The sequence below is a fragment of the Lampris incognitus genome, chromosome 14 (assembly GCF_029633865.1).
Source record: "Lampris incognitus isolate fLamInc1 chromosome 14, fLamInc1.hap2, whole genome shotgun sequence".
Classification (NCBI taxonomy): domain Eukaryota; kingdom Metazoa; phylum Chordata; class Actinopteri; order Lampriformes; family Lampridae; genus Lampris; species Lampris incognitus.
In genome coordinates this window covers 30,737,397-30,753,455 of record NC_079224.1, presented here as the reverse complement: position 1 = coordinate 30,753,455, position 16,059 = coordinate 30,737,397, and the positions used below count along the sequence as shown (strand labels likewise).

General features: G+C 44.3%; 1 protein-coding gene across 1 annotated transcript; it reads right to left on the bottom strand.

Annotated features, from left to right (window-relative positions):
• Window positions 1–8,361: 8,361 nt before the first annotated feature.
• espnlb (espin like b) lies at window positions 8,362–14,456 on the bottom strand. Its single transcript, XM_056293856.1, has 7 exons — window positions 14,335–14,456; window positions 13,509–13,584; window positions 12,982–13,114; window positions 11,823–11,953; window positions 10,415–10,585; window positions 9,555–9,918; window positions 8,362–9,479 (listed from the first exon to the last, which is right to left on the bottom strand). Exons 1-7 carry the CDS (start codon window positions 14,454–14,456, stop codon window positions 8,362–8,364), a joined length of 2,115 nt encoding a protein of 704 aa, XP_056149831.1.
• Between the last annotated feature and the right edge of the window lie 1,603 nt (window positions 14,457–16,059).

The following is a 16,059-nucleotide window of genomic DNA, read 5'->3' as shown; positions in this document are numbered from 1 at the left end:
AAATACAATTGGGGAGAAAAAAAGGAGGGGGGGGGCTGCTGTGAACCAGAGTCAAATTCCTCATGTGCATTGGCACACTTGGCCAATACAGTCGATTCTGATTCTGATTTCTTCGGGAAAAACAACACTGCCGTGATGGTAAATAAGTTGTAAAAGATTAGATTTCATATAAAAACATGTACGGAGAGTGTCGTTATGGTACACCAATTGGATTTGGCGGTGGGGAGCCAACAGCATACAACCCGTTGTCAGTATCTCTTAAAATTTGAGAGGTTGACTTTTCTATCGGCTCACACTGCGAAACTCTGCATGTAGTTCTGAATGTCTAGAAAGGCTGAAAAAACATCGTCTGTAGATAATGAGTTGGACTTCAGGAGGAGCCCCCCAACACTGCCCCCCCCGCCCCCACCATACTCAACAGCACGGTGTCTGCAGTGAAAACCTACAGATTTCTGGGTTCCACAGTCTCCCGGGAGCTAAGGTGGCATCCAGCATAGACACAGTCATCAAAAATGCCCAGCAGAGGATGTACTGTCTCCGCCAGCTCAAGAAATTCAACCTGCCTCAGGAACTGTTGATTCAGTTCTACGCTGCAATAATCCAGTCTGTCGTCTGCACATCCATCCCTGTCTGGTTTGGATCGGCCACCAAACAGGACAGGGACAGACTACAATGGACAGTTAGGTCTGCAGAGAAACTCATTGGCGCCAACCTGCCCTCCATTCAGGTCTTATACACCTCCAGAGTCAGAAAACGGGCAGGAAACATCACTGTCGACCCGTCACACTCTGGTCACACCCTGTTCCAACTCCTCCCTCTGGTAGGCGCTACAGAGCACTGTACCCCAAAACAACCAGATATAAAAACAAATTTTATGCTGGCTGTCATTCAAATGAACACTTAACACTGTCAAAAAATCCAACCATTTTGTATATATTACACTGTACATTGTACATATACTGGTACGCTCTGTCATGTCCGTCTACATCAGGCATGTATGTAAGTAACCGGCTAACATCTATTTCAGCATCTCTGATATGTTCTCTGAACCATTGCACTTTATCACCTCTTATTTCACCTGTATATAGTCAACCTTGTGTATATATCTGAAGATTATTGTGTTGTAGTGTTGTTAGTCTATGTTAAGTACACTGAAAGAGCCACGAATCTGGAGTCAATTTCCATGTATGTGCAAACCTACATGGCCAATAAACATGATTCTGATTCTGATTTTGGGTTTAGTGGGTGGACCAAAACAAGCTGATTGATAGTTGGAGCCCATCAGAGAATGCAGAAATAAACAGAGAAATCTACAAATGAATAAATAAAACTGGAACTATATGTGGAAACAAATACATTCCTATGGAATCAAATGAATAAATAAATGTGTCAAAATAAAGCACTGAATAAATTCTGTTTCCCACACGTCTGTATTTCTATTATTTTATATATTTATAATCTATTTCTGAATATATTTTCAAAAACTTTTTTTTATTCCTCTGCTTTTATATTCATCGACATCCTATTTCCACGTTCCTCTTTTTTTTTTTTGGGGGGGGGGTGGGTATTTTCCCCCCTTTTCTCCCCAATTGTATCCGGCCAATTACCCCACTCTTCCCGGAGCAGAGGGGGTGGAGCAGCTGTCCCGGTCGCTGCTCCACCCCCTCTGCTGATCTGGGGAGGGCAGCATGCCTACTCCGATACATGTGGAGTCACCAACCGCTTCTTTTCACCTGACAGTGAGGAGTTTCACCAGGGGGACGTAGCATGTGGGAGGATCACACTATTCCCGCCAGTTCCCCCTCCCCCCAAAACAGGTGCCCAGACCCGAGGCGCTAGTGCAGCGACCAGGACACATACCCACATCCGGCTTCCCACCTACAGACACAGCCAATTGTGTCTGTAGAGATGCCCGACCAAGCTGCAGATAACACAGGGATTCAATCCGGTGATCCCTGTGTTGGCAGGCAACAGAATAGACCGCTATGCCACCCGGATGCCCCGTGTTCATCTTTTTATCTTTTTTTGTGAATTCGTGCTGAGGCCAAAGATGAGACGAGCCAGCCTACAAGGAAGAGGTGAAAGCCCTGGCGAGGTGGTGCCAGCGCAGCAACCTCTCCCTCAGCATCAGCAAAACCAGAGAGATGACTTTCATGGACTTCAGGAGACCAGAGGTGGGTGTGCATGCTCCCATCTACATCAATGGGTCACCAGGGGAAAGGGTCAGCAGCTTCAAGTTCCTCACTGTCCCCATCACCAAGGAACTTGTCTTGGTCTCCTCATACCGACACAGTGATCAAGACAGCCTACCAGTGACTATTCTTCTTACCCAGGTTGAGGTAATTCGACACGGCCCCGTGGACCCTTACTAAATTTTACTAACGCATCACTGAGAACATCCTGACTGGCTGCATGGCACGGCAGCAGCTGTTCTGCCCTCGACCATACACTGCAGGTCACTGCAGAGGACAGTGAAAATGGAGTACATCACAGACAGTGATCTGTCCACCAGTCAGGACAGTTATCCCCGGAGGTGCCTAAAGAAGGCCCACAAAAAAAAAAAAAAAAAAAGAGAACAAACTGATCTCTCTACTTCCGTCTGGTAAGAGGTACCGGAGTATCAAGTCTGAGGCCAACAGGTTTCAAGACAGCTTCCACCCCCAAGCCAGAACGACTCTGAAACTGATCACACAGTGCTATTTGCACAAGTTTACTATTTACTGTTTCAGTATGGTTGCTGTCACCGGCTGCACAATCTGTCATTTGCACAAGTTTACTGTTTACAGTACCACTGCATGTCACCTTACTATTGTACAGATGCTCTCTACTGTCGCACAATGTCCAGCAAAGAACATCCATTTGTGCCTGATCCTCCTCTTTATTTAGAGTATAAACAATTTCATATGTGTGTGAGACTACCTGTACATATGAGTGTGTGCGTTTGCGTGCATGAGCACATGTGCGTGTGTGCGTGTGCAGCTTTATTTTTGTACATATTCTTGTATTTTTGGTTTTTGCACATATCCTGTTCGCGGACTTTATTTTCTATCTGTGTGTCGAGTCAACAAAACAAGCATTTCATTATGAGAACAAGTGTGGATTTGCTTGTCATATATGACAAATAAACGTGAAGCTATTTGAAACACTCTCAGGGTTCCATAAAGAAAGATCAACGGGCAACTTTGCAATCGAACATCCTCGGTTGTTTTCATATTCCTTTATTCATTTATCTCTTCATCCGTCTATCATCATGGCTCCCAGCTTTCCAGAGAAGAGAGTCAAAGTTTGAAACCATGGGAAAGATTCATAAACATGAAAATCTTTATTTTCAAAAATACAAAAGATGCTAACATAATTAATCATATTTGTTTTGGTGCTTAAAATCAGTGCACAATACTCAAATTGAAAAGGACGTAAGGTTAAGGCTAGGATAAAATTATTTTTTTATTTTCTGTGACTTCTCTCGAGAAAAAATATTTCAATGGATTTAACAAATTCAGTGTGATTTTAGGACTTCTTGAGTGACTCGTCCCTTTAAACCAGCCACTTCATTGCTACAAGGGATATTTTATTTCCAAATGGAGCTTTGAAAGTTAAAAGCTGCAGAAATCTGGTGAAATTCTCAAACTCCTTTTTCTTCTTTAGCGCTGCAATACTGCAAACCCACCTTCAGTTGCTGTATTTAATCCATCCATCCATTATCTGAACCACTTATCCTGCTCTCAGGGTCATGGGGATGCTGGAGCCTATTCCTGCAGTCATTGGGGGGCAGGCGGGGAGACACCCTCGACAGGCCACCAGGCCATCACAGGGCCAACACACACACACACACACACACACACACACACACACACACACACACACACACACACACACACACACACACACACACACACACACACACACACACACACACACACATTTATACCTAGGTACAATTTAGTACAGCCAATTCACCTGACTTACATGTCTTTGGACTGTGGGAGGAAACCCACACAGACACGGGTAGAACATACAAACTCCACACAGAGGACGACCCAGGATGACCCACCAAGGTTGGAGTACCACAGGGCTCGAACCCAGGACCTTTTTGCTGTGAGGCGACAGTGCTAACCACTGCACCACTGTGCCGCCGTCCTGTATTTAATGATAAGGATATAGATAGATAGATAGATAGATAGATAGATAGATAGATAGATAGATAGATAGATAGATAGATAGATAGATAGATAGATAGATAGATAGATAGATAGATAGATAGATAGATAGATAGATAGATAGATAGATAGATAGATAGATAGATAGATAGATAGATAGATAGATAGATAGATAGATAGATAGATAGATAGATAGATAGATAGGTAATCCAGTGAGTCAAGTAAATTCTTTATGAGACAGTACAAGCCTGTTTCATGCCATAAGCACTCATCAGCTGACAGCTGATGATCATCAAATGTGGCAGGGAGAGGAACTGATGGCTATAGTATATTAGAAAGTTATGTCTACTACTATGCAAGCTATGACCATATGCTAGCTGTTTGACCGTGCCACTCCCACACACAGGGGTGAGAGACCCTCAAATACATCAAGTAGTTTAAGGCTGGGTTCCCTACACATGTCCTGTCCAACTAAATGAACCTAGACCGAGGCTGTGGTATCAAAAATGTAAGACAATGTTTATTCGCACACCGTCGTTTTTAAAATGACACAGATTTTCCCATATGGACGCAATCAGAAAAATAACAAACACTAAGGTGGGGGCGGGGCATGTGACTGTGGGCCTATTGGCTTGGAGGGCTTAGCTTGGTGAGCTCCTAACCTGAGGCCTAGGCTACCCCAGAGCAAGTATTACAATAAATAAGAAATATCACGTTCACAGCAAACATTAGAATAGTAGAATATCACGCCAAATATCAAATATCATGCTGTCTGTTCATAGAATCAATAGACACACTCACTGCAACCAGTAGCACACTTTTCCTATGGTTAACAAGCCTGGCATAAGGCTCAGGCAAGCGGTGGCTCCAAATCAACCCATGCAGACCCCCGTACATACAAACAAACAAAACAGGACAAGGCACAGAGGCAAAGCTAACTGGGAAAAATAAGGTTGGGAAAAATTCTCTCTCTCTCTCTCTCTCTCTCTCTCTCTCTCTCTCTCTCTCTCTCTCTATATATATATATATATATATATATATATATATATATATATATGTGTGTGTGTGTATGTATATATATATATATATATATATATATATATATATATATATATATATATCAAGTCTGGCTAAACAGGTTCTTTGAAATGTACTAGAAACTGTGGATTACAAATTTTCATTCGATCAAATTAGACGACCTTCTTTTCAGGCTCTTCAACATCGACTAGTTCTGTGCTGTCAAGCCATGTGAAGTATGCATAAAGACCCCATGCACAGGCAGCTTCATCCAGATAGAACAAACATTACACATTTTAAACTATCTACACCGATCAACCAAAATATTACAACCACCAGAGGCCGCTGCCATCAGGGAATACCATTTCCATGAAGAGGTGTACCTGGTCTGCAACAATGTGTAGGTAGGTGGTACATGTCAATGTAACATCCACATGAATGCCAGGACCCAATGTTTCCCAGCAGAACATTGCCCAGAGCATCACACTGCCTCTGCCGGCTTGCCTTCTTCCCATAGTGCATCCTGGTGCCATCTCTTCCCCAGGTAAATGACGCACATGCACCCATTCAGCCACATGATGTAAAAGAAAAATTGATTCATCAGACTAGGCCACCTTCTTCCATTGCTCCTTGGTCCAGTTCTGATGCTCACGTGCCCATTATAAACACTTTCAATGGGGGACAGGGGTCATCATGGGTACTCTGACCAGTCTGCAGCTACACAGCCCCATATGCAGCAAGCTGTGATGCACTGTGTGCTCTGACACCTGTCTATCATAGCCAGCATTACCTTTTTCAGCAATTTGAGCTACAGTAGCTCTTCTGTGGGATCAGACCAGGTGGGCTAGCCTTCACTCCCCACGTGCATCAATGAGCCTTGGGCGCCCATGACCCTGTTGCCAGTTCACCAGTTGTCCTTCCTTGGATCACTTTTGGTAGGTACTGACCACTGCATACCAGGAACACCCCACAAGACCTGCCGTTTTGGAGAGGCTCTGACCCAGTCGTCTAGCCATCACAATTTGGCCCTTGTCAAAGTTGCTCAGATCCTTACGCTTGTCCATTTTTCCTGCTTCCAATACATCAACTTCAAGAACTGACTGTTCACTTGCTGCCTAATATATCCCACCCCTTGACAAGTGGCATTGTAACAAGATAATCAACGTTATTCACTTACCTGTCAGTAGTTTTAATGTTTTGGCTGATAATTTTGAGTTAAGCATCAGGCACAGACAGGGCTAAAAAGGACCTTGTGCTCGAGCCTCTGTGTCCTGCCGCTCCACAAATGCCTTGAAGTCACTCTGCTTACTGTTTTTTTTTTTGGGGGGGGTCATATCTTACGCATCAAAGACAATATATTCATAGAAAAAGCATCCCATTTTAAAAGAGGCGCTATAAAGATGTCAGTGTTGTATGGTTGTGTCAGTATCCCTCTAAAATATCTGTACGCTATCCTGTTTAGCAGCCTTACCTTTAGACACTGTCTGGTACTGATAAGGCCCAGAAAAGTAATGAATCAGGGGTAGAATTACAGCAGTGAATGACAATATCAGACTCCCGCATCCAACAACACGAGGCCTGTGGACGCGACTGCCAAAGTAGCTCACAAACAACACAAGCACAACATTGGCTATTTGAGGGAGGTACATGAATACAGGACATTACAATTTCCCCTAAGCTTCTTTCTGTTGAGAGTCACTGTGTTTCCTTCCTTTTACTGTGTTTCAGTGCAGTATGCGTTTGTAATTTCAGCAGTTCCCAACAGGTGGTGGTGTAAAGTACCTCGTGTAAAGAAGGGATGATCCCCAAGGTTGTGCTGCTGAAGTTGAAGCATCCCTCTATAGTGGAGATGCATCTAGAAAGATGGGGTTGGTAAAGCATGCAGACAGACAACAGGACACTGCTACATGGCATGAAGACCTGGAATAGTTGGGGGGGGGGGCAGACCAGAGAAATGGGAGTAGGAAAAGAGAAAGGAAAGAAAGGAGAAAGAGAGACCTTGACAGGTGATAGATGAGATGAAAGAGAAAGAGAGAGAATCAGATGCATCCTTTGTTTGTTTGACTGGTTTGTTCTCTGATATCATAGAAGAGTGACTGTTTCCTAGCTCAGTAAATATTGTGGTCTGTTTTCTGCAACCATTTAGCCCCAAACTGCACATTCTGCACATTTTGTGAAAAGACCCAAACTGCAAACAGTAGCAGTGAGCATTTGGCAAAATGCTTGTGTTTTGCAGAAACACTGAAACGCTGTGTTTTGTATTTTGCATTTTACTTCAGCAACTGCACAATTTCCAGAACTCAGCATTGTTAAAGTCTGCAACGACAATACTAATCAATGATGAGCAAGGAGGGCTCAGATACTGTAAAAGCAATCAAATATGATTTCAAACATCAACCTGGCTTCTACCTCGGGGTTGTGTATGTTTGAGTTTGTGTTGCGTACAATGAGAATAAGATTTGAACGTGTACCCAAAATCAAGAGTTAAACAATTCCGTTTTCATTTTCACACTAAAACTTGAGATGAGAAGATGAATTTACCTTCATGTTGTGAGAAGACCAAGGACTTTTTGCATGCTTTTTCTTCTCCTCCACACTCCAGAGAAGTTAAACTTCAATTACTTTACATTACTTTTGCACAAGCAGAGTCTATATTTGCACAGTGCTGTACTGTGGGTTTTCAGCCTCAGTCAGATGTAGTCGTGTGCATGGCCATAGGATTTATGTAGGAATAATGTGTACATGAATTCATTATAATCATGTTAATAATTTTGCAGATATTTTAGATTTAATATCCTTTAGTGTTTAGATTTCCCATTTTTGTTGCAGTCATAGCCTTGCTGACATTGAAGCCCAGCAACACGGAATTGTGCACAGGACATACAAGTAAGCAAACCCCTTATTGCATTTTTCTCTTCTCTCTTCACCATACTATGCTGTCACATTACATTCTGCATGGGAAAAAAATAAAATAAAACTGTACAAACAAAGGTGAAAATAATCTATAACCACTTATTTATTTGGAATACATAATCAGCTCCTTTCAAACAGTCGTGCCAGTACACCAGAGGAATATGTCCTCACAGTCCAGGAATTTCATTCACCACCATTTGTCACAAAAAGCAACAGCATATTATAATTTTTAATGCAAAAATATCAAAATAAAATCGCTGCTTTAAACCACAGACTAATGCTCAAAGTCAAACAGCTCTGCCTCCTTTTCTTTCCAAAAGGCAAAGCTGCGATCAATGTATTTACATATCTCATCATTGTTAAAAGAGGAGACATCCGTGTCGCCCCCACAATCATCTGGAGCCGCCATTTGAACGACGACTTTGGGAACAAGTCTGGTCTCCGGGGACAAAGACGATGAAGACGGACAGCGGCATTCTCTGGATTCTCCAAAGAAGCACGTTTTGATGTCTTCGAAGCCATCACACCACTTCCGCCTCCCTGCCTGAATGTCCTGGAGAACAGCTTTGTGGAAGTCCCTGACCGTCTCCCAAGCAAAACTGCTGACATGGTCAAAGACCTCGAAGCAGAGGAGATGCCTCATCTTCCGCTCCTCAGGCGACAGCTCCTGCTCCAATATATGGAAGTATCCCAACATGAAGAGGTCAAGGGTCAAGCTGTCGTGGGTTACTGCCACACCGTCCACCTCTGGCAGGAACTGCTCTGGCGAGTAGGTGATATGCGGCGATGGGGCTGTGCCTTTGCGGCCCGGTCTGACATTCTTCCAAGAGTGAAGCATCCGGTCCACAGCAGTTCTTTGGCGACAGAATCGAAACATGGACGTTATTGTCTGCTGCGGCCCCAATGGTGTCACTGCCTCCTCACCCCGTCTCAGTCGAGCTGCTCTCATTGTAATGGCATATGCAGATTTTTTCCAGTGGCTGAGAAACAGGACGACGATACGCTCCTTCCTCAAGCTGGTGGTCTCCATCACGGTTGTGGCTGCCTTGGCAGGATCGTGGCAGCTCGTTTCACAGCCTGAGCCTGTGTTAGTGAATTGCTTGTTCAATTTGGGATCTTTTCTTTCTATCCCATTCCCCATCTCTTCAACTCCTTTAATGCCCCGTCTGTGTGAGTCACTGACAAACCCGGCAAAGGGATAAATCCCCCCAACTTGGCCTTCAAAGTTTGATCTGAGGTTTCGAACCGACACCCCAGACTGTTGGATCTCCTTCTCCACCCTCTCCCTCTGTGCTCTACTACTGTAGCTGTTGGTCTCTAACCGGTGGCTAAATGCTGATGCCATCCCAATATGGGGTATCCTACATCCGGCCGGTGAGTTGACCCCCTGAGCTGGCTCCTGCTCTTGGCCAAGGTCAAATCCCAAACCATCCCTTGTACCCTCTGTCAGCCCATTCACCGCGTTACTTTCCCCTTCTGTTTCACCGCCGCTCAGACTTATCAGCAGCCGCGACATATTCCTTACAATCTCTGATACGCGGTTGCACCACGTTGGTAACAGCAATCGTCCATCCTCATCCATCTGTTTTAGGATCTCTTTGTTGAGGGAGATGTTGATGATAGGATCGGGTAAAATGGCCCTAAGCTCCTTGGTCAGCTGGGTCAGTTCCAGTTCGTAGGCCTGGCAGCGCTTCTGGAGTGACAGATTCTCAATCTGTCGCTGGAGGTACACCAGGTCCTCCTCAGTCAGTAGCTCCCCAAAAGGTCCCAGTACTGCATTATGGGATTGGGAGTACTTCCAGCCATCCAGTGGTACACTGTTTGTTATATCCTGGATGGGCAGGGTGGAGGGGGTGGGGTGGGGGGGTATGGGAGATTTGGTGCATAATCATGAAGAGGTTCTTTTTTTTTATCTAGAATCTTATTGTCATCATTGTTATCATTATTGTTATTTAATATTATTATTACAGCAGGGCGTTTTGATTAGTTGACTGAAAATAAAAAAAGTGTAAGCCGGCATCGTAAAGCACAAAACTTATGCATGACAACAGACGTTTGATTCCCAGAGCCCAAATTACGCAAACTTTCTCCAGCATCTGTCTCTTCTTATTTGCCTCATCCTGCTTATTACGGGTGGGTATACAGCCACTCATACTACATATCCATACAGTTTCTGCAAACACCTACACAAACCTAAATGCAACACATACACACACACACACACACACACACACACACACACACACACACACACACACACACACACACACACACACACACACACACACACACACACACTTTTCTTACATATTGATGAAAATCAATACCTGTCTCCTTTGCTCTTCCTCATCGTGTAGCCTGACTTGGAGCTGTCGCACCATCACCTGCCTCTTCCACTCCGCTATAGGGCGACCAGCCTCATCGTGGGTGGGCACCAGGGAGTCAATGTCGGCCAGGATCACATCCACAATGGGTACTTCTACACACTCTTCCTGGTTCTCCGCCCGCTGTCAGCATTTAACAGTGCATTTCAGTCAGATTGTGAGAACAATGTGATTTAGTGGTAAAGACCCCTGCGTCTGGAATGACATGTACTGCTGATGGCCAAAAATCTGATTCAGATCATCCCTCCTGTGTTTCTGCTCTTCAACTTTCTCCCTCCAGTGTCATCTTACCATAGGAAAGAAATATAAAGGGAAGTGAACCGCCTACTCCCCTTGACTGATAATGATAAAGAAACACTATTAAAAAGTCACAGAAAGGTGAATCAGTTCATAACATATATTTTATTAATCCCTGTAGGGAAATTCCACTCTGCATTTAACCCATCCTAGCTGTGTAGCTAGGAGCAGTGGGCAGCCGCCATGGAGCACCCAAGGACCAACTCCAGTTCGGTTTGCCAAGCCTCGGTCAGGGGCACAGACAGGATCATTAACCCAAACGTGCATGTCTTTTTGATGGTGGGGGAAACTGGTGCACCCGGAGGAAGCCCACCGCAGACACGGGGAGAACATGCAAACTCCACACAGAGGACAATCTGGGACGACTCCCAAGGTTGGACAACCCCGGGGTTCGAACCCAGGACCTTCTTGCCATGAGGCGACAGCGCTAACCACTGGGCCACCGTGCCGCCCAAAGAGGAATGATGAAATGTTTCTCTCTCAATAAATGTTGTGTCTAGATGAACTGATTCAACCCTCTGTGATTTCCCTACCTGGATTATTGAGCATGCATAAAGACACTATTAAAAACTGCTGTGTAAAAGTATCAGCCTGTTTTGTTATTTAATGACATGTGAAAGTTGGACCTACACAACTCAAAATGTAATGCCTATGACCATCGGTCTGAGATGTGGGAAAACCTTTTCTATGTTTTTATCACTATTAAATAACACAAACAATCCCTGGGTTGATGATCATGAACTTCATATCCGGCCATGTGTTCAACAACCAAAACATCAAGGTCACATCACAGACATATCCACTACTTCAGTTACAAATGTTGAGGAGCATGATGTTTATTGGTCTGATGTGCACAGCCAAAACAGGGAGTGACTTCATCAAGATTTCAGTGAACGTTAAGTGTCGGTTTGATGAATCATTGCCAATTTTTGGTGGATAAATATTCCAACACGTGAAGTTCCAGCCAACCTCTTCTTTTCATGGCCCAATTTCTCTGCCGAATGCGTTACTTGCCATATCTACTGCCGTCACATAAGTGTTCTGTTTCCTCGACAGCCTTGCTTACCACTTGTCCGGTGAAGACCGCGGTGAAGCCGGCATGCCTCAGAGACTTTATAGACTTCATCCGAGAAAACATAGTGTGGTCGCTCTCCAGAGGCTTTCGGTGGCTGAACGATGTCACCACTGTAAATAAAGGCATCAGTATATTTGTATTCCTGATATGTTGATATTGATACTTAGTCTTAATGAACATCGACATTTGGCAGCATGGCTCAGGAGGTAGAACGGGTTGTCTAGTAATCAGAGGGTCACTGGTTCAATCTCCCAGCTCCTGCAGAGAGCGTGTCGAAGTGTCCTTGAGCAAGACACTGAACCCATAACTGCTCCTGATGAGCAGGTTGGTGCCTTGCAGCTTCCTCCATCAGTGTATGAATGTGTGTGTGTGTGTGTGTGTGTGTGTGTGTGTGTGTGTGTGTGTGTGTGTGTGTGAATGGGTGAATGTGAGGCGTACATTGTAAAGTGCTTTGAGTGGTCGGTAGACTAGAAAAGCGCTACATAAATCCAGTCCATTTACCATCATGTATTTTCCGTAGTTTGTGCATTTTGTTGTGTCAATCTTGCATTGTTTAAATGCTCATTCTGCAAATAATAATGATTTAAATAGTCCCTTTTTGTTCATCTATTCCCATTTATTTTGTTAAGTAGGTTAGTCTGTCGCTATCTTGGCCTTGCTATCATGACTCCTCTTCGACAGCACGGCGGTCTGTTTTCCTAGTAATCACTTCATTTAGGCATCAACTGTGCAGCACATTTGGCTGTTGCTGTTCGTCTTAAAGCTGCGTGCTTTCACTTCTTTCTTTCTCTACTGACATGACGTTATGTTACGCCTGATTGTGATGGACAGGTCGGGGCCCTCTTTGACCATCCTGCATTGGGGCCCGGGCGCTGACTCGTTACGCTTGTGACTACACCTGTATGGAGGCACCTGCATTCATTACGTTTCTCCTCTCAATTTATTCAGGTTTTACCTTTAATTTGTCCCCCGTCTGAATATATACAATAAAATATAGTAAAATAGTCTGTCTGAAAAGACCATTTTCTTACTTCTTTCATTATTTAATAACATAATTTCTACCTGGGTTAGCTCTGTTGCTATTTCCCATGCTTTGTTTGGTAACTTGCTGACCAGAAGAACTGTTTTAGCTGCTCACCTGAGGAGGCAACCTGTACATGCTGGATGGAGCCTGCGCTGTGTTTTATGGAGGCGGTGGAGTTTGCGGGTGAAGAGGTGGCTGGCGGCTGGATGGGGAGTCGAGGCTGTGGGGACACCTCCTTCACTGGCTGCTGGGGACATACACACAGCTGGAGTGAGGCAGGAATCAACAACTGAGTGAATAATACACACGACAAATACAAAAAATGCAGCATAGCTGGAGCATTTCCTGTCTGTTTGTTGAATATTCCAGCGCATTTTCTGATGCTGAAACATTTTGGCTTGTCCTAAAGACCTCACACTGCTCGTAATTAAAGTATCTCAAAAGTACTGCACTGACTTTTACAGAGGCCAGTGTTGAAATGTGAACATGGTGAATGTGATGAGATGAATGATGTTGACATTTTTGTTTTTCTCTTGACCTTTAATGCCAACCCCCCCCCCGCCCCCCAAACTTGCATTAACAACTAGAGTGAAATGTAGGTGTTTTTTTACAGGTGGTCCTTTGTATTGATGGTTGGTCACCTTGCTGATCTCCATGTTGGTTCTGCTGATTTGGACGCTGCTGTTTTTAAGGGGGCAGGACGGGTCGCTGCTGTTCCTGTAGATAGAGAAGACTCATGTTAAAAACACTCAAAACACTATTCCGATGCCTGCCAGCACGGGGATCGCTGGTTCGAAGCCGGTTGTGGGTATGTGTCCCTGGTCGCTGCACTAGCGCCTCCTTTGGTCAGTCGGGGCACCTGTTCAGGGGGGAGGGGGAACTGGGGGGAATAGCGTTGTCCTCCCACGTGCTACGTCCCCCTGGCGAAACTCCTCACTGTCAGGTGAAAAGAAGTGGCTGGTGACTCCACATGTATCGGAGGAGGCATGTGGTGGTCTGCAGAGGGGGTGGAGCAGCGACCGGGATGGCTCGAAGTGGGGTAATTGGCCGGATACAATTGGGGAGAAAAGGGGGGAGGGGGCACTCAAAACACAACATACAACAGCAGGTTTACAGTCATTGATTGTATGAACTATTCAAGAAGTGACTGATTGATTGATTGATTGATTGATTGATTGATTGGTTGGTTGGCTTGTTGATTGATTGACTCATTCATTCATTCATTCATTCATTTTTATTTAACAATTTATTCAATAGTTCATTAGTTGACTTACGCTATGCTTACACCACCCAGATATTATCAACCAATAACAAAAAAAACTGATACCAACATGTTTCGAACAACAGAAACAGGATGAGGAGGATGAGCACAAGTTGCCCCACCTGGAGAGAAACATGACACAGAAAACTCAGCCAGCAGTGAAATGTGTAGGGGACTGAGAGCGAGACCCCCGGAGTGGCCCTCACATAAGCACTTCGGAGAACAGAGCACAAACCACAGCCACATAGGGCACAGAGAAAAACAACAAGGACTGAAACTGGAGCCGGGTCAGCATACCCCCATGGACTTGGAGAGAGATGGGCTGCATGTTAAGAGTTCAATGAGACTTGATATCTTTGCTTCAGGTAACCTTACTGATCCATAGGATTTCCTAACCATCTCGTTATTTTTTAATGGCCTTAGGGCCGCATCGAAAATTACAATTACCTGTCCATGTAAATGAAATGGATATTATTATTTGAGAAGTCAGAGGACATTTAATTGGCAGGCAACTTTGAAAATGTCATGCAACTTGCACTGCACTTTTACCAAGGTTTAAAAAGGCATGCGGTCGTTACATTTCCCACTGAGATATGTTAACCTTATTTAAATCTGGCAAAACTGTGCAGATCAGTACGACAACATGCAACTTTAGACATGTGGATGTGACTCAAGCCAAGCGGTTATTTGTATTTCGTTTACAAAAACTCAATTTTCCACTCACCTGATATGGGCATCATAAATAGTGTTAAGGCTGTCATTTACCCCCCCCCCCACATACACCCCTTTGAACAATGCCTTAACATTTGTTTGTATATACTAGTCTTGCGTAGAGCTGCCATATTCAAACTCAGTCACGAGAAATGTGCACAGCACTTACAAAATGGCTCGGTAGCTGCAGGATCTCCCACTGTGTGACGCTGGCTGAATCCTAAATGTGAAGTTTGAAATAAAAAAACAGGCATCCCAGAAGTTCTGGACAGCTAATAAATGCCAAGACCAAGGAATACCACCACCTGCACCCAAACCTCACATGGGGGGCCTTCTTAGTGTGCATAATTAAAGAGGTGGGATAGGATGACCAGTAACTGGAAGTATAGACGTATGGCACCCTGAATGTATGTGGGGAAACACAAAAGCAGGTGGGGTGGGGGAGTGTGTTTGTGCATACATGTGTGGTGCATGTTTATGTGTGCGGCTTGCAGACCTGTGTGTGTGTGTGTGTGTGTGTGTGTGTGTGTGTGTGTGTGTGTGTGCAAACAATAGTTCGTTATGCTCCCTGTTACATCGGGGCACAGTTTAATGTGTGTAGCCACGGAATAAAGTCCCTTTTTTATTTTTACATGCACTGTTAATAAAGGTCACTTTTTCTTTAAGCGACTGATAAGACGAGGAAACACATCTCCAGGTTTGTGTTGCTGATCTTCCTTCTTGTTGTTTTTGAACCACAGGCAACCATAGGAATCGACTTCCTATCAGAGACGATGTACCTGGAAGACCGAACAGTAGGGGGCTCTGATTGTCTTTCAAAGTTACATGCACACACACATTTATTAATTAAGTAGCGTACTAGCCTTGAGGGCAATTTGGATCCCTGGGTTTTGCTTTGGTATGAAATTGTCTCCTCTAACCTTTAAATTAATATGCTTCATCATTTTGCCTCAAAAACTGGCACAATTATCACCAGGTTGTGTTTCAGGTAGCAACATCCTTGGTTCTGACTGTGTGTGTGTGTGTGTGTGTGTGTGTGTGTGTGTACACGCAAGTTAATTCATATTACAAAGGAAGACAGTAACAGTGCCATGTTCCCTTGTAGCATCTATTGCTGAAGGCTTATGGCCCTGACATATTTGGAATCCCAACGGGACCGACCAAAGGATGTTTGAGTTTACATTTTAAGTGGTGACGACCGAAGAACACAGTAATGTGTA

Excerpts from the sequence above, each read along its gene's own strand:
- espnlb (XM_056293856.1), bottom strand. The coding sequence starts at position 14,456 with ATGCAGCCCATCTCTCTCCAAGTCCATGGGGGTATGCTGACCCGGCTC. Across the intron at positions 13,585-14,334 it reads CTGTTCTCCGAAGTGCTTAT|GAACAGCAGCGACCCGTCCT; the intron begins GTGAGGGCCACT and ends CTCTATCTACAG. Across the intron at positions 13,115-13,508 it reads CCAACATGGAGATCAGCAAG|CAGCCAGTGAAGGAGGTGTC; the intron begins GTGACCAACCAT and ends GTATGTCCCCAG.